The sequence below is a fragment of the Primulina tabacum genome, chromosome 15 (assembly GCF_025594145.1).
Source record: "Primulina tabacum isolate GXHZ01 chromosome 15, ASM2559414v2, whole genome shotgun sequence".
In the NCBI taxonomy this organism is placed as follows: domain Eukaryota; kingdom Viridiplantae; phylum Streptophyta; class Magnoliopsida; order Lamiales; family Gesneriaceae; genus Primulina; species Primulina tabacum.
The window spans coordinates 8,800,378-8,819,275 of record NC_134564.1 but is presented as its reverse complement, the minus strand read 5'-3'; the positions used below and the strand labels follow the sequence as shown (position 1 = coordinate 8,819,275).

The window sequence follows — 18,898 nt, the reverse complement described above, 5'->3', positions numbered from 1 at the left end:
TAATATCCAAAATCTTTAAACAAATCTCTATTATTCAAGTATGAGTGGCTCTGATACCACTTGTTATGGAATTTTCATAAACCACATAATCCATCATGCTAAATTATGAAGAATTTGATTGAAAACTTGAGCGAAAGCGTATCTGAAGCGATAATTTTGAATTTTTTTAGAACGTGTCTTGATCTCCCAGATCTACGCACTCTTTTATTTGAGAGAATCTTTTAGTTTTCTCTTCTCAATCATTTTCTTAATGGGTAAGAGAATAGTGAACATGATGTCGTGCGATCTAGGGATCATGACTCATATATAGATAATGTCTATCATTATCTTGTTATATTTCTACTTTATCATAAAAATAGAAATTACACTTATGTCTCTACACATCAAAGACTCGCAACCTATTAGATACATTAAAGTCCAATAATCAAAATTTTAATTGATCACTTTAATTTTGGACTTAACTTAATAGACAACTCACAACGTATAATTATTCACATTTAAACTCATATAAATAAAATTGATCCATCACATAATAGTCATTGATATGATTTTGAATAATAGTTTTTATTTCAAATTCATTCTTTAAATCATTCTTATATCAATCAAACATACATGCTTTTTGAAGATGATGATATCTAAGATTTAAATTCATCTCGCTTATTTGGACACACTTGAAATCCATAAATTTGAAATCGTTTCTTTCTAGTTTTAACTTGTTTATTAACCGATGTCATGGATTTCAAATTCCTATAAAATGGACGAATTTGAAATCTTTACTCGAATCTTTTTTTCAAGTCATTCAATTTCTCATTCTCAAGGGCAACAAATTATATCTTCTATTTTTTGTTCTCACAGCCAATTACTAGTAACTTTATTACAGTCTCATATACATGCAGGTTTTAAGTTAGTTTCCACTTTGGTGGCTCTATTAATCCAGCACTCTCTCGATGCTCAAGTTTTCGTGGTTGTTTCTGTTGTGTTCCTCCGGGAGACTCCGACAAGGCCAAACCCATCGGTCTCTTAGTCTCTCTATCATTTTCGATCCATTTGGTGGCCTTTTGACACTACTTCTTGCAGAAGAAACTTCCAAACCTAGTGCCAGAAACAAGATCAATAAACAATTAGTTTTAATGGATTTATCTAATTTTTTCGTCAATAAATTAAAATCGAAATCAACCCTTCTATTTGAGCGAGGGAATAGATTTAAAACCATGGAAAAAATTATCAAATTTAAAAGAGCTTAAAACATGAAATATGTGTTAAAATATAAGTTAAGAGACCAAGTAAAAAAAAAAAGGAATAACCTTTGGTCAAAATCGATCGGAGCAGTTCTCCTACTCTTCACATGATTTCTCGGTTTATTTTATCCTACCCATGTGGGCATTGCCCCATGATAGGATGGATGGTCAAAATTTGTCCATGCATATATAGAACCCACTTTTTTTTTTTTGAAATTATATGCGTAGCAAAATCTTACCCGTTGAAATTGAAGTGAGGGTAGTGCCCAGGATCTCATTAACCTGATTTCTCATCTTCAAAATATTGACCTAATCTTGCCATCCTTTCGGCGGTCAATTCCAATAAACAACTACTTCACCATATATATATTGGAAATTAATTAATTAATTCGTAGATGATTTTTTTATAAATTTTTTGTGCGAAATTTTTTAAAAACTTTTATTTAGATTGCGTAAAAGGGCATATATTGATCAATTACTTTAATAACACTCTTAATGAAACTTTTTTTGATTAATCAAATTGGAGAAATGGTCACATAGAGCAATCAGGGACATGATTTTAACATTAATAAAATGTGAATTGTAATTCAAGAATAACATATAAATTAAAAGGCATGCTTTATGTTCACTTCTTGCAACAACAATTATAAGACTAAATATTTAATGAACGAACCAATAATATTGGATTGCAAACTATCTAGTGACTTCTGCTAACTAGATATCGATGTATAATTTAAATATTTTATGAACAATCGGATTGTGAAATATGTAATGAATCTACGTTAAAATTGATATATGATTATTATTTTTCCCATATGGTCATCAATACACATAACATGTGCTTATACAAACTAGATTAGTCAATACTAACAATACAAAGTATATAGAAGGGAGCAGGTATGCAGGTGCTTCTAATCCAACTTCTATCAAGTTGTCCATTTTGTCTATCCATTTAGTTTCAACCGAAAACAGCTTACTTTCCGGGCAGACCCCCAGACGGGGACGATTGATCGTCTTATCTCAACATAATTTTAAATTTAACGTAAAAAAATAATCATGTTTCATCCCATCTATACGCGAGATCGCCCCCGTCAAGTACCTGAAGCCATGAACTTTCTACAAGATTTTTTTCCTAAAATCCCACCAACTCCACCCCATTCTTCCTCCCTCTCAATATGTGTTTGAACCACATTCTATAAATACTCACCATTTGTACCTAAAAGTTTCATCAAAACCAAGAACGCGTTTCTTCTCTCAATACATCTTACATCACTGCAGCAAATTGACATCGAATGGCCAAGTCTATTATAATCAACATGTTAATGTTATCTCTCACTCTACTGGTTCTTGCACCTTTTGGCTTCTCCATTAAAACCTATGGAAGCTATCTTTATCCACAGTTTTACGATCGATCATGCCCGCGAGCCCAACAAATCGTTTATTCTATCATTTCAAGAGCTGTCGCTAGAGAAGCTCGTATGGCTGCTTCGCTTCTTAGACTTCATTTTCATGACTGCTTCGTTAAGGTTTGTCACTCTACTTAACATCACAGCCATGCATGGCTTTTTATTAGAATTTTTCACGGTATATATATTAATGTTTTTTATACGCAACGTACTACGTAGTCTGATGCTAAAATATATTTTATTTGACTTGGCAGTTGTTGTCCAAGTAGGAGCAAAACTTGTCATTTTTTAAATGCGACATTAGTTTTTATTGATTCTATCTAGGGGTGCGATGCATCGGTACTTCTGGACAGCAGCGGAAGCATAATCAGTGAGAAGCGGTCGAATCCTAACACGAATTCGGCCCGCGGATTTGAAGTAATTGATGAGATTAAATCGGCACTTGAGCAAGAATGTCCTGACACAGTTTCTTGTGCTGATATCATGGCTCTTGCCGCGAGAGATTCCACAGTTCTTGTGAGTACAAAAGCATGAAAAACAAAATGTTCCAAAATATGATTATACAAATTCATAATCGAATATATATATATATATATATATATATATATAATGATGATGATACTTCTTTTTCACAGGCTGGTGGACCAAGGTGGGAGGTCCCATTGGGAAGAAGGGACTCTCTTGGTGCCAGTCTGAGTGGCTCAAATAGCAACATTCCAGCTCCTAACAATACGTTTCAAACCATCCTCACTAAGTTTAAGCTAAAAGTTCTTGATATTGTTGATCTTGTGGCATTATCTGGTAAATTTTATTTGACTTTTTTGTTCCTTGTTTCAATGTATTTGACAACTCTTTTCTGTTTTAGGAAGCCATACCATTGGAAAATCAAGATGTGTCAGCTTCAGGCAAAGGCTCTATAACCAAAGTGGGAACTCACAACCTGACTTCACTTTAGATGAATCCTATGCATCCCAGTTACGTGCCACGTGCCCGCGTTCCGGTGGGGATCAGAATCTATTTTCATTAGATTTTGTCACCCCAACCAAATTTGACAACAGCTACTTCAAGAATTTATTGAGTTTCAAGGGGCTCTTGAATTCTGATCAAGTACTGGTTACCAAGAATCAAGTGTCATTAGAGTTAGTGAAAAAATATGCTGCGGATAACGAGCTTTTCTTGGAACAATTCGCCAAGTCCATGGTGAAGATGGGAAACATTTTTCCACTGACAGGTGCCAGAGGAGAAATCAGGAAGAATTGCAGAAAGATTAATAGCTAAAATGCCGATATTCACTATGTTTTCAAGAATCAATAAATATGCATACATCTATTTCTGATTTCTTATGTATCCTTGATCTTCCTCATTTGGTTGTTTAACTAGATGATATAAACGATTCTGTTTAATTTACGATCTGTAGTGGGATTATACACAAAAGCACTTTGTGCTATGGTAATGAGAATATTGTTTATGTCATAGCTTTGTGTTCCGAGTCTATTTTTCACTTGAGACAGGTGAGGGTCATTACTATTCGGTGAGCGTGGTCAGTACTATTTTACAGTATCACATGTGAGACAATTCCGCGTAGAATCACTCATATGAAAAAATATTATTTTTTATGTCAAAATATTATTTTTAATTATAAATATAGACATGATTGATCGATTTCACAAATAAAAATATCTGAGATCGTATCACAATAAACATATTATTATAAGAAAGTATTGTATATTTAATCGGGCTTTCAATATATATATAAAAAAATTTATTTTAAGTAATATAAATCTAATAATATCAAGTCAAATTCTAAATAAAACAATATATAAATATGTTTATGTAATAACAAACTTTCCAAATAACAATTGCACAAAGTTATAATTATTCCTGGTTTTACGCAATTGAATTATATATTAAGTTTTAGTATCATTGGATATTATGTGAACTCTAATTTAATTTCATCTTATTCATATCAAGATATTTTTTTTGTGTTGAATGAATTTCAAATTTTTTATTTTTTATGGATAGCGTGTCATATAACAATTTTTTTTTTAAAATAATATTTAAACACTGTTTTTACCCTTTAAAATATCAAAGCATTAATTTAGCCCGATTAACCCTCTATTTAAATGCATGTAATTACAATCAAACAAATATTGGTTAAACTCTCGCTAGAATATCTTATTTTTAATATATATTAAATCAACCATATAATTTAAAAGGAAGGAATTCAAGCAATCGATTCCAGATTTTTTGTTGTATAATAATAATAATAAGAAAAACGATCAAATCAGCTGTTGCTTGATCTTCCCCTGAAGCTGCTGAGAGACCAGGAAACTCAAAAAAGTAGGCAGCCACGCCTTCTCCCCCTGCCTACATATATTTGGTCTTGTGTGCGTGTTCTATATTCTTGTATAAGTTTTTTTGTTTATGTGAATTGGTGAGATTACGGAGAAGATTTTTTAAAAAATTAAATTTTGACAAATTCCCTTTCGTATAGTTAGGAACCCGGAAGAGAATTAACAGGTAATTTTCGGAATTTTAAGCTGAATGCTCTTGTTAGAGGTTGTCTGCCAGTAAATATTCATTTGATTCTATGATGGGTTGTTGAATTCGATTTTTAATAGTTGAAATATTCGATGCCTTGGTCCATTATTTACTTGATTCTTCTGTTTGATATAGGGATGTAATCCTCTAAGGGAAAGAATACCTGACACTTCTTGGACTCGTCGTTCAGGCCACAATGGCTGATGGGGATGATTTTACCTTTTGTCGAGTAAGTGTTTTGTGTTTTCATGATATATTTTATCTTCTCGTTGATAAAGTATCGATCTTTGAAAAAATATGGTACTTCTTGATACGGGCAGTTGGGATGCGCTAACTTTTGTCAAGGAGTGTTTTATTTGGCTTACACATTAGGGTGATTTCTAATATGTTTCCAGTAGACGGCATTATTTTATTTTTTTCCCATGAGTATCTCTTTTCATTCGAGGGGAACAACTGCCTTGCTTATTCCCTCTTGGCCTTTGCTAAGTTTCAGAGCTTATACACCTTTCACCTTGTTTTTCTTCTTTAACTTTCAGTTGTTCTTTCTGTTAAAAATTTAAATATAGTTCACGTGACTAGGTTGAGAAGCCTGTAGATGGTGTTGAAGATCAGCATGTTGCCGTGGGTATTGGTGGAATTCGTATAGACGATAAAAATGCTAATGGTAGTCAAGATAGTGGTAGTATATGGAAAGCTGGTGTTCCTTCTCAGAAAACTGTAGGCACGTTGACTTTTAATGTCATTGATGCATCAACCCAGGAAGTAATGAACGAGCGGCCCAAGTTGGATTTAAAAGAGGTTGCTGGAAGTACAAGTAAGGAGCCGCTGGAACAGAAAACTCTTGTGAAGAAGCCCATGCCCCGAAGAAAGGTTCCTTATGAGATAGGGTATAGCCCACTGGACTGGCTTAAGCTCACAAGAACGCATCCTGACCTGGCAGGTTATGACCATTTGTGGATTTTTGATTGGGTATTTGGTGTTGCACGAATTCTATGATCATGATTTCCGATGAAATTATTTTTGGAACTTGGTTGTTTTGCCATTATGTTTGAAAACGAGAATATTTCAGTAGTGATTTTAAGAGTCTGGGTGCCTGATGTTAAGATGTTGTCAGCTAAGTTAGTGGTGATCAGTTGCTCGTTTGAATATTTAAGAGTTCCATTAAATCTTTCTTTTTGATGTTTCTCATCTTTCCTCTGAGAAGCACTGTTGGCCATTTTTCCTTGTGTAGTTTTCTTTAAATCACTCATAACTAACGTAAGTTGCCCTAAAGTGCATTGATAATTGTAGCGTCCTTACCCGAGTCACTGCTAAGCAGACTAATAAGCATGCATAATTAAACTTGATAACAACAATTAAACAACGTAAACCAAATAACTTAATCATCTTACAACCCAAACGAAAATAGAACAATAATCTTAGTTTTAATCGTTAACACGATCAAACCGAAATCATAATCATACACAAGAATACGAGAAACCAAATAAAACCTCCACTAGATTACCTCTGAAAACCCAACTGCTATGGCCGCTACTCTGGCCACTCAAACCGTCCAACCTCAGACCTGTCCCGTGGAATTAGGTGTCCAAGATGAAAACAAGGACGTGAGCGACAATCGTCAAATACGAGAATGTACAAGTACACAAACTGATACGATGCATATGAAATTCAATATGCTCGGATATCAAGGAATATGTAAGGTCCAAAATACGATAGCGTAATCCAACTGCATGCAAATCTAGGGAAAATAGAAAATGACTAATTAAATGGTTTTAATGTACATGAATTAATTATGGTATGTATGTTAACATGTTTAAAATGTAGCTTTATTTTAGAATGCATAAAAACTGTGCTTTTAAAGGGTATTCGAGACACGATCGAAGAACGGAGACCGGAGACCTATGAGAGAAAATATTTTATTAAATGATTATTTTTAATTATTTAATATATGATATATGTTACACGATATTTTCATAAAGGAAGTGTTTTGAGGTTTTTATACGCCGAGTCGTATTTTTAAACGATATTCGATTTTCGACGAAAATATAAACTTTTCGAGAACTCGGCCATTATTTTCACAAACTTTCCTGAACAAAATATTTTAAATATTAACTAATGGGCTTAATGGGCCTAAGCTTATACCACTTGTTATATATCAAATTTTAAGCCAAAACCCTTCCCCAACCCCACAAAACACACGCCCCCCTCCCCTCCAAATAATACTAGGACTCTCCTAGCAGCAAACCACACGCATACACCCACGATTTTGGAAGGAAACTCACGAAAATTTTGAAGAAAAATCAGCAAGGTCCATCTTCGCCAACGTTCTTCTCATCGCCAAATTGTTTTCGACCGTAATATACGCAAAGACACGCTTTAATCTTTTTTTCTCATCTATCACACAATATTATATGTTTGATGCATGTTTGCATGAAAAAATATGAACCCTTGAATTTATATTCGTTTTTATGCCATGCTATGCCAAAAACTCATGATTTCATGATCCAAAACTCATGTTAATGGTGCATGAAGGGGCTGCCACCATAGGGCCATGGGACTGGACATGAAGGAGGAAGGGGTTGCTCGAAAATAGAACCCTTGTGGGCAAGGACTCTTCGACTAGGAGTCTTTGAGGGCCACGGCTACTAGCTATTGTTAGGGTGTGTCCAGGAGACCTAAAAGGAACCTGCTGGACCGAGCCCTGCGGCTTCTAGGCGTGGAGGGCTCGGTCCAGCAGGTTCCTTAGGGGTTAGACATGGTCCTAGGAGGGTCAACCAAGGTCTGGACATGGTGGCTAAGGGGCTGGAGTCGAGGCAAGCCAAGGAGCGAACCGAAAAGAGCTAGGGTTTTGTGTGCAGAAATTTCAGTAGGTAGCCTAGGCTGGTTCGAGGGTCCTAAATGGTTTGATTTGGGTTGAATATGGTTTATTTAGGTGTTATTAAGTTTTGGTTCAAGTTTGGTAAAGTTTGGTTAAGCTTCGAGTCAATACGAGTCAAAATCGGGATGTACGTCTAAGTTTAAAAATAAATCGAAGAAATTATCGAAAAGCTAATTTTAAGCCTGAGGAATGTGTAATGGAGTGTTTTAAGGTAATAGTTTAAGTTTGGAATGATTGGGACGTCGTTACGAGGTGTAGGGATAATTATGGAAAATTATAAGTCTAGGGGCAAAACGGTCATTTTACACCAAAAAATTGTTAGACGTCCTGGCAGTGCCCTGAATGCTGTAATATATGTTAAAATGTGTATTTCAAATGTTTATGGAATTTTATGATGAAATGTTAATGTTAAAAGACATGTTTCATGCTTGGTTTAAAAAAAAAATGATTTATACGTGCATGAGTTTTTATAAGTGATGGAAATATGAAAAGTTGAAGGAGGGAAATTGATTGTGACTAATACGATGATACGATGATACGATGATATGTAAGGCCAAGGTTCAGTTGACGGATGTGAGTGTCGCTGATGTCCCCGTCGCCCGGTACCGTGGTAATACGTAGATGGATCCATCGACCTTCAGCTAATACGAAAGTCACAATTGAGGATCTGAATTTGATAAAAAGGGAAACATATACGTATATGATGAAAAGAAATATGGTATGATATGTTGAAAGGAAAACGTTAAAGTTTATATTCATGAAAAGCTATTTTATTAAAAGTATTTTCACTGTCGCTTGTGAATGTGTATGTATTACTTGATATCATGGTTAGGGTTTGCTGAATCAATAGACTCACTAGGTGTGATCGATGCAGGTGAGCATGAGATTGATATTGATGGAGGTCTTGATGGTTGATCTTGCTGGACTGAAGGTGCACACAATCCGAGGACCGTCGCTAATTTTTCGCAAATAGAACTATGTTTATGATTTATGATTTCTTGAAGATTTTATGATTATGATGCTTTTTAGAGGTTTTTTTGAAGATGTTAGAGTTAAGTTTATTTTTGAAATAATGTTAGTTTAGATTGGTTGACGTTTTACGATTTTATGCTTTGAATTACTTTCTTTTTTGTTTTAAAATAATAGTTGGTTGGTTTATTTTTAAACGGTGCAAAATATTCATATTTTAAATTCTTTGTGTTCGGCCGAATGAATTAGAAAGAAAAAAATTCTAGTACTTTTTAAGAAAAACTAGTAGTAGACGTTTCAGATGAGTATAGAATCTCATGGTAAGTCTAAAGGCGCCTGAGTGTGTAGTATCTGATCTGCCCTAGACATGTTTTAGCTCCGACACTCATCATCAAGACGTGGACCTATCATGTCCAGGATCATGAGACCTGCGGGTCCCGTCGGACATGTGTCTCGATACCCAACCATGCACAATACAGAAAAAAGGCTGAGCGGCCCCACAAACAAGGCTTATATCAAAAGATATCATGCCCAATGTAATATATCATGCATAATATGTCAAAGCAGTAAAATATGTACCATGCAACAAAGAAATTCATATAAGTGCGTATACTACGCTTGGATATCTTAGTCAGTACATCACGTACCTCACTAATACGGATACTCCGAGCACATATGACTCTCTAACTCCCTAGTCACCTGTGCGGTACCTCGACGTTGCCATTGCACTAGAACAAGTGGAATGGTCTTGATTCTGAGCTTCTTCTCTTTCTTACCCAAGATCAAAAGCGGCTTCTCGACATAAGCCAAGTCTTCTTCAAGTTGAACATCTGTAGGATCAAGAAGGTGATATTCATCTGCTACATACCTTCATAGCAATGATACATGAAAGACATTATGAATACTGGACAGATACGGCGGTAAAGCCAATCGATACGGCAAATTTTCAACACATTCCAAGATCTCGAAAGGTCCAATGAATCTTGGGGACAATTTTCTTTTAAGTCCAAATATCATCACCATGCGGAATGGTGAAACTTTGAGGTCAACTTTTTATGCTGGCTAAAACTGTATGGGTCTATGCTTAGTTTCACGTAACTCGCTTGACGATTCTTTGATCTGTCATAGGCATGTTTAGGATCTCACACTCATAATCAAGATGTGGACCTACAATGTCCAGGGTCATCGGAGCCCGCTGGTCCCGTCGGATATTGTAGCTCTCGATATCCATCCATCCACAATACAGAACTGGGCTGAGCAACCCAAACAAACGAGGTATATCTCAAAATATATCAGGCTCAACGTGATATGTCATGCATAATATGTCAAAGCAATAAAACATGTATCATTTAACAGATAAATATGCAACATATAAGTGTGTATGCTATGTTCGGATATCTCAATCAGTATATCATATACCTCACTAAAACAATCTGACAAAAAGTTTACTCGTCTGAACCTACCTGATACCAACATATTGAAATTACTATCATGCTAGATCCAGAATTGCAAAACATGGTTCAAAGTTCTTCCTAATGATCCTTAAATCGCTATTTAAGACAATAGGATTATAGCTGTGTCCATCATCAGGGGGCTGATGACGTCTCGATCTGAGTCTCCCGGTTCACCGACTTCCCTCGAGTCGACTTTAGCTCCGAAGCTTACGGACACTATACTATCCTAGAACTGGCTAGAAAACCTAAGGTTTATGGCTAGAACTCGAGAGAGTAACTGGAGGAAAGCGGTGTAGGAAAGAAATGAAATCATCTTCCATTTATGGGATGTATGCGGACTAGTTCTGAAGATCCAAACTCAATCTTATCTGTCACGTGTTATAATCTAATTCGTCTAGTTGGATTTCTCGGGTTAATGTGATCTGAAGAAGATTGAGTGGTCAATTTTAAATTCGGTGGATCCCAACATGTTGATCCTCAATTAAGGAGTTCCTTAATAATGATTAATTAACAACTCTTTAATCATGTTTTAATTAGTATTTCATTCAAATAAGGATTCGAGTCATTACAATAATTCAGCTTGAGAATAATGAAATCAGATTGAGGGTTGAGTGTGAATTAATAGAATAAAATATATTTGAGACTCACTAGATCAATGAACATACACTTGTTTATATAAAAGAATATCACCCTTAAAGATAAAGGAAACTATCATAATCAAGAATAAATTACAGCTACAATAAAATCCCTCCAAGTTACGGATTACAATCAATCTAATCCTACAAAATGTGTATTGATATTCTTTCCAACAAATCCATATCTTGACACTCCCCCTCAAGCAGGTGAATGGATTTCGTCCATTCCAAGTTTGCTAACCATTTGTTGGAATATGACTCAGTTGCCCTTTTGTAAGTATATCTGCCAATTGATCTTTAGATGAGATGAACGGTGTGCAAATCAGTCATTTATCCAACTTCTTCTTTATAAAATATCTGTCCATTTGAATGTGTTTGGTTCAAGCATGTTGAATGGGGTTATGTGCAATGCTAATTGCTGATTTCTTATCACAATATAATCTCATAGGACCTATCAACTCGATTCGTAAATCATCCAAGATTATTTTTAATCATAACAGCGCATATATCCCAAGCACCATTTATCTAAATTTAGACTCCACACTTGACCTTGCTACTACATCCTGTTTTTTACTCCTCCATGTTACAATATTTCCACCCAGAAATGTGCAGTAGCCCGAGGTTGATTTTCGATCAACTATAGAACCCGCATAGTCCGCATCTGTGTAGGCTTCCACTGTCATGTTTTCCCTGTTCTTGAACTAAAGTCCTTTTCCCCTTTAAATGCCTTAGAATTCTGTTAACAGTTTTGAGATGCATTTCCTTTGGATTATGCATGAACTTACTGGATACATTTACAACATAAGGAATGTCAGGTCTCGTGTGAGTTAAATAGATCAACCTTCCTACAAGTCTTTGGTAGGAATTCTTACCCACTACTGCTTCTTTTGGTACATAACATAACCCGTGGTTAGCTCGATTGATGTCTCAGCTGGCTTACATCCCAACATCCCGGTTTCTGTCAATAAATCCATAACATATTTCTATTGTGATATAAAGATTCCCTTCTTCGAATGAGCCACTTCGATTCCTAGAAAATACTTTAGCCTACCAAGATCATTTATGTCGAATTCCTTTTCTGAGCACAGTCTCAATCTTTGTATTTCTTCGGCATCATTCCCAGTTACTATGATATCATCCACGTATACAAGTAATGTAATCACTCCCCTATCTTTGAATGCCGCACAAACAATGTATGATCCCCTTGACCTTGCTTATAACCCGATGCAATCATCATGTTTGTAAACTTTCCAAATCAGGCCCTTGGAGATTGTTTAATTCCATATAGGGCCTTGTTTAACTTGCAAGTCATCCCATCTGTAGATTTAAAACATGGGAGAAGCTCGATATAAATCTCCTCTTCAAGATCACCATGTAAGAAGGCATTTTTTACGTCATATTGCTGCAAATTCCAGCCAAAGTTGGTTGCCAATGACAACAAAACCCAAACTGTATTCATTTTTGCTACCGGAGCAAAAGTTTCCACGTAGTCTTTGTCGTAGGTCTGAGTATATCTTTTCGCAACCAATCGTGCCTTGTATCTTTCCAATGAACCATCTGACCTGTATTTAACAGTGAACACCCATTTACATCCAAGCGTTTTCTTCCCTTTAGGCTTCTCAACCAATCCCATGTTTTAGTTCGTTCCAACGCTTCCATTTCCACTTTCATGGCATTCTCCCACTTCTCGTTTCCTAATGCTTCAGTTAAATTTTTGGGAATGGGAATGGAGTGAACTTTGTGCTAAATTCTGGTAGGATAGGAAACTATGCAATGGATGTTTGGTACAAGATCTAATTTCCTTCCTAAGTGCTATTAGTAAATCAGAATCATTTGGCACTGATGAAGTATGGGTTGTTTCCTCGGGGATTGGTGATGTTACGGTTTCTTCCTCCATAGGATTACTAGTTGGTTGATGTTGAACTAACTTGTGGTGCATTTCAGGTGATTGAACTGCAGCTCGAATAGGAGAAGATCGAACATTTTTGGCTGAAGTGTCAAGTCTTGGCCTTCTAAAATAAACTTGTAGTGGTTGTGTAATGTCTTGAGTTCCTCGTTCCTTTATCATTCCGTTTAAGGTTTGGATTATCAACAGATGTTGGTGGCATAGTGATGGGATTAGGTAGACTAGGACTAGAAAATTCAAAAGAAAACGTTTCATGTTATCTATCTTCAGCCAAATTCTCCCCCTGAAGATAGGTACTTGGAAAGTAGGATGTTGACTCATCAAATGTGACATCCGCTGAGACAAAATATCGTTTTGTGGGAGGATGAAAACATTTGTACCCATTCTGAGAGGAGGAATATCCAATGAAGACACACCTAAAAGCTCGGGGCTCGAGTTTGCACCTTGTGTGGATGAATGTGAACAAATGCAACACTGCCGAAGATTCAAGGAATCAAATTGTTCGATGCAGTAAAGTTGGGAAAAAATTTAGTGGGGGTTTCTAAAGGGCTTTTAAATTAAAGGACCTCTGTTGGAAGTCGGTTTATGAGATAAGCTGATGTGAGGACAGTTTCTCCCTTGAATTGCTTGGGTACATTTTTGTGAAATTAGGATGCCCTCATGACATCAAGAAGGTGGCCATTTTTCCATTCAGCCACTCATTTTGTTGGAGGGTATGAACACAAGATATTCATGAATAATATCGTGTTTTCGGAAGAAAGGAAAAAAAATTGATTAAAGTAGTCCCTAGCATTATGGATCGAAATGTTTTTATTCCAACCTCAAATTGAGTTTTGACCATGTCAGAAATTTTGAAAAATGGTGCTGACATCGGACTTATTTTTCATGAGGTATATCCAATCACTCGAGTACAGCCATCAATAAACGACAGAAACCATCGTGCCCCAGAAACATTAGGGCTCCCCAAATGTCGCTATGAATAAGAGAAAATGGGGCAAAAGTCTTTGTATTACTGATTGGAAAAGAAGAATGCGTGTGTTTAGCAAGCTCGCATTCAGTACAATGAAAATTCTTAACCAAAGACTCATTAACCAACGATGGAAACATAAATTTCAGAACATGAATTGACGGGTGACCTAAGCAACGGAGATAAAGCCAAACTTTATCTTTATTTGGAACGGCAGAAAAAAACGATAATGGGGAGGAACTAGCAACACTGGCAGCATGCACATAACTTTCTTCCAGATGGTAAAGACCTTCTCGTTCACTAGCATGTCCAATCTTCCTCTTTGTGCCAAGTTCCTGAAATATACAATGAGATGTGCAGAAAATCACATCACAGTTAGAATCTTTGGTGAGTCTTTTAATAGAGACCAAGTTGGCGAGAAAGATGGGAACATGAAGAACATTTCTAAGGGTGAGATTATAATTTATGTAAATATCTCCTTGGCCAGATTGGCTACTGTGATTTTCTTTTGACTAGGGCAAGGTTTGTAAATGATGAATTTTTTAGAGCAAAAAATCATATGGTTGGTGGCCCTTGAATCCATTACCCATGTGTTGAGATTTGAAGCATTAGAATGACAAGAGGTAGAGGATATACCTGACAATGCTAGTGAACATGTACCTGCTCCAGATGGTCCTTCAAGAGTTCCCAAAAAAATTTTAACTTCTCAATGTCTTCCTTGTTGAATGTGGGATGTGGTGTATGTTCTTTGCTGCCTGAATGACCATTAGCCATATGGGCTTGCCCTTTGTCTTTCGCATTCTTGCTGAAAAAATCCTTGTTCGGATTTGGAGGCATCCCATTCAATTTCCAGCAAGTCTTTTTGGTATGGCCTGACCGCCTGCAGTAACTGCACCAAAGAGAATCCTTTGACTGCTTGAGTGGAGGTTTCGATAATACTGCAGGCTATTGTCTCCTCCAAAGGGCTGCTGATGGACTGATTTATTCACTAAGGCTGATCCATTTGAGGCATGATTTTCAAGCATAACACTTCTCCTTCCTTCTTCAGTACGGATGATGGAGATGGCTTTGTGTAAGGATGGTAAATCTTCCTTCCCCAAGATCTGTATCCTTACAAGATCAAATTCAATATTAAGCCCTGCAAGGAAATCGTAAATCCGCTCCCTTCCAATGAATCTCTTGAGAACAGTAGCATCTGGACTGCATTTCATCTCGGTGCATTGATAGTGCTCCAACTCTTGCCATAAGCCTTGTAACAGATTAGAATATTCGGTTATGGTGGTACGGGTTCCTTGCTTAGTGGCTGAGATTTTGGCGTGGATTTCATAGACCTGGGCTGCATCATGAACCTTTGAATATGTTTGCTTGATTGTATCCCAGATTTCCTTGGGTGTACCAAGGAACATGCACGTATCACTTATTTATGGAATCATCGAGTTCCACACCACGACATCACTAGGGAATCTGTTTCATCCCATGCTGCAAACTTCGGGTCTTTTGAATCTGGCCCTGTGCCAATTACATGGCTCAACTTTCCATGTCCCTTCAATGTTGTTCGAATGAGTTGCAACCACTTCAAATAATTTTTTCCATTCAGTCGATATGCAGTGTGAATATTTTGCAAATCACCAATTAAAACGATGGCTGAATGCTCAGTGGAGTGCACATCGGTTTTGGAATTTTTTTCTAGTGCCGTCCGTCATAATTAAGAAATCGGATCGGATGATTCTCAATATCAGTCTGCTGGCTCTGATATCATGTGAATTAAACAAAGAAAATATATATTTCACGCACTAAATCAATGAACATACTCTTGTTTATAGACAAGAATATCACCTTTAAAGATAAGAAACCTATCCTAATCAAGAATAAATTACAACTACAATAAAATCCCTGCAAGTTATGGATTACAATCAATCTAATCCCATAAAATCTGTATCGATATTCTTTCCAACAAATCCATATCTTGACACTGAGATGTCTAGGAACTGATTATTCCGGGTATGAGATGATTGGCATTTTCTTCTCCGCATTGCAACTTTTAGCATGCTTTATGCCAATTCCTCTCCGTGTTTTTTGGACAGTTTTCTTAGGTGTCTGCCTTAGATTTGGATAATATTTTGCCCCTGTGTAGTAATAGATTTATAATCTGATTCCCAATCACAATATTACTGGTCTTCGCGTTATATTAGCAATGTTTTATATTTCCACCGCCTGTACTTCTGCTCACAACATGCAGTTGTGTCTTTTTTGGGATTTTTTTCTGAAGAGTGCTGATCAAACCTATTAAAGTATCTAAAATTACTTCAAATGTCTGTTTTTAATAGGGTGATCCCTTTTATGTTGTCTCCATGAAAGTTGAAGTTGAAAAAAATTCTAGAGCAAGTATGTGTAGCTGACTTCTTTTGGTTTTAAATTACCTTTTATCAGGATCGAATGGGCAATCAAATAGAAGACTTATAACTATGGATGAAGTTAAACAACACAAATCCGAGGACTCCATGTGGACCGCTCTTAAAGGCCATGTCTATAATATTGGACCATACATGAAGTTTCATCCTGGAGGTAGCTATTAGTTGTGTTCAAACGATTTTTTGTCCTTCTAAAATGGCGTTTGTGTGATTCTTATTAAGGCTTTTACAGATAAAACAGTGAATATTGTCACATTTCTGACATCTGGGTTTGCCTTGTTGCATGGGAGGGATAAAAACCTATGAGATATTATTCCTTTGTAATCTGTAACCATATGAGTACTCAATTTGGTTTCCTAAGAATTTTTTACTATGGATGCCACTCCATTAATTTGGACTATCATTTAGTTTAGCATCGTGTATCATTGAGATTTTGTCTTTGCAAATTTTTTAAAATCATGATCTTGTTGCCATCACATACTGAAAATTTGACTTTTTTATGCTAAAATCATGATATCATTTTCTTCAATTAAAATGGCACTTGAATAATCTGATTATATGTTTCAACAAATCCAAACTAGGACTTCTAATCGGCATTGGAGTTAAGATTGGTCGCCTTAGGTCAGATTATATATAAACATAAGTATATGTACTTGTGCATGTATCCATATGTGTGTTGTATTCTGATATTGAGTTTCTGTACTATTAGTGTAAGATTTTGGAATTAGGATTAGGGTTTTAGGTAGAAGCGATGAATGTTCGTCTCAAGCCTGCACTACCTTTTATCATCCTTAAAATGTTCCTGATTACTTTCTTGTCTATGATACTCTTGTATTTCTTTACCCTCGTATGAATTGTGAGTTGACGTGAACGTATCAGCGTTTGCTATATTTTCCTGCCATTTTATTGGCTTACGACCTTACCTTTGGGTACGAAAGCTAAATTTCTGGGAAAGTCTATCTTCAGTTTCTTCTAATCCTAAGAAAATGATTAAGCAAAATTAATAGACGACAAATGTGAATGCGGGGTCAGGTGCCTTACTTTCCTAAGAAAGTAAGAATGGAGAGATTAATTAGTTATTGTCGAAAGGGGGGAATTGTTTCCTTTCACCATTGACCAATGAAAAAAATACTATGTTTAGGTGAAAATATCTGTATCAAATGCTATAGTTGACTTAAATCTTCTAAATCATATAGCAATCCAAGCACCATATTTCGATCACTTATTAGCAAGGGAAACTGTTGATCTGCTACACTTTGACATGATCGTGCTTCATTAAACCTTCAAGTTAACTAGTGTTTTTATTGCTAGTACATCTCCATGATGCTTGTGTGCTTAAAGTTTTAATTGATATGCTCGTGTCTATCTAATCTGTATTTTCTATAAATGTCTAGCTTGGCTAGGTGGGATGGCCAAGCCATGTTTCTTTGGGTTTTTCTTCTCCATCTTACGATTTCGAAATTGATTAAAGAATGGTTGGTAAGGACAGCATATTATTTTAACCTCGAAGAGCCTTTTAATTTGTTTTATGCTTTTTATTTCATGTTGATTATTTCTCATAAATTGTTGGCTGCTTAATTTTGAAGTGTTTGGAATTTGAATGAGTTTTTATTCTTGTTTCTTCTGAAAGGATCGATGTAGTGTTCCTTGGCTTATCTATACGGACTTTTGTGTAGTGATGCCACAATTATTGTAATGTCCAACTGGTTCCCATATATTGATATGAGATGCATTCTGCTTGCAAAGCTTTTCACGATATTTTATAAGTTATTGTCTTAGGTGAGGACATGCTGAAGAAAGCTGTTGGGAGAAACAGCACATTGTTATTTAGTATCCTCTACCACCACCTAGGTTTTTTCTCAGTTTCAGTTTGAGTAATTTATATACAACATCCGGAGCTCGTAAAAGTTGTGATCCTGATTCTTTCTACAGATAAACACCATGCTTGGGTTAACGCAGAAGTTTTATTGGAGAAATGTCTCGTGGGCATTTTAGACGAGACCAAGTAGAGATACAATATTCGTTCTACAATTCCATAAGAAGCTACGGAGATAACAAAGAGATCAGTTATTTCCGGGTTTTCGTCATCTGGAAGATAGATGCAAGGCATTCAAAAATGTAGTATATTTGGATGCTTTTAATGCTAAAATAGAGGAGGAAAACTTTTTCAAAGGCATATGAATGACGGAGATGTGTTGTTTCAATGTTGATTGTGACTGTGGAACATTCAAAGGCTTCTGCTTCTAACAATGGTGACCAAGGTTGATTTTTTTTTTAATTACAATTACATTGTTTTTCATCTACTTCTCTTTAATTTTTCGGTCGCTTTTCGTGCTCACCCGTTGGTGTTTAAATGTTTGTCTGACCTCGTCGAGATTTAGCTAATGACTGTATTTGGTGAAACATGGAAAAACGGCCAAATCCTATAATTGACAGATGGCTGAACTAATAGAATTTTGTTGATTTTAAACAAAATCCAATATCATGACTTAA

At 36.0% G+C, this 18,898-nt stretch overlaps 2 protein-coding genes across 6 annotated transcripts; both read left to right on the top strand.

The window, feature by feature from the left end:
* The first annotated feature begins 2,228 nt into the window (after positions 1-2,228).
* LOC142526808 (peroxidase 72-like) lies at positions 2,229-4,119 on the top strand. The gene is made up of 4 exons (XM_075631414.1): positions 2,229-2,764; positions 2,969-3,160; positions 3,280-3,445; positions 3,510-4,119. The coding sequence occupies exons 1-4, from the start codon at positions 2,531-2,533 to the stop codon at positions 3,920-3,922; spliced, it is 1,005 nt and encodes a 334-aa protein (XP_075487529.1). The 5' UTR covers positions 2,229-2,530; the 3' UTR covers positions 3,923-4,119.
* Positions 4,120-4,842: 723 nt separating this feature from the next.
* On the top strand, positions 4,843-18,704 carry LOC142527266 (cytochrome b5 domain-containing protein RLF-like). 5 transcript variants are annotated; one of them, XM_075632014.1, is made up of 7 exons: positions 4,843-4,984; positions 5,143-5,164; positions 5,321-5,414; positions 5,765-6,125; positions 16,425-16,559; positions 18,185-18,256; positions 18,338-18,704. In XM_075632014.1, exons 3-7 carry the CDS (start codon positions 5,382-5,384, stop codon positions 18,412-18,414), a joined length of 678 nt encoding a protein of 225 aa, XP_075488129.1. In that variant the 5' UTR covers positions 4,843-4,984; positions 5,143-5,164; positions 5,321-5,381; the 3' UTR covers positions 18,415-18,704. The 5 variants fall into 5 exon arrangements, with proteins under 5 accessions (XP_075488129.1, XP_075488127.1, XP_075488131.1 ...); XM_075632012.1 differs by lacking the exon at positions 5,143-5,164 and having other exon boundaries at positions 4,845-4,984; XM_075632015.1 differs by lacking the exon at positions 5,143-5,164 and having other exon boundaries at positions 4,847-4,984; positions 18,185-18,235.
* The last annotated feature ends 194 nt before the right edge of the window (positions 18,705-18,898 follow it).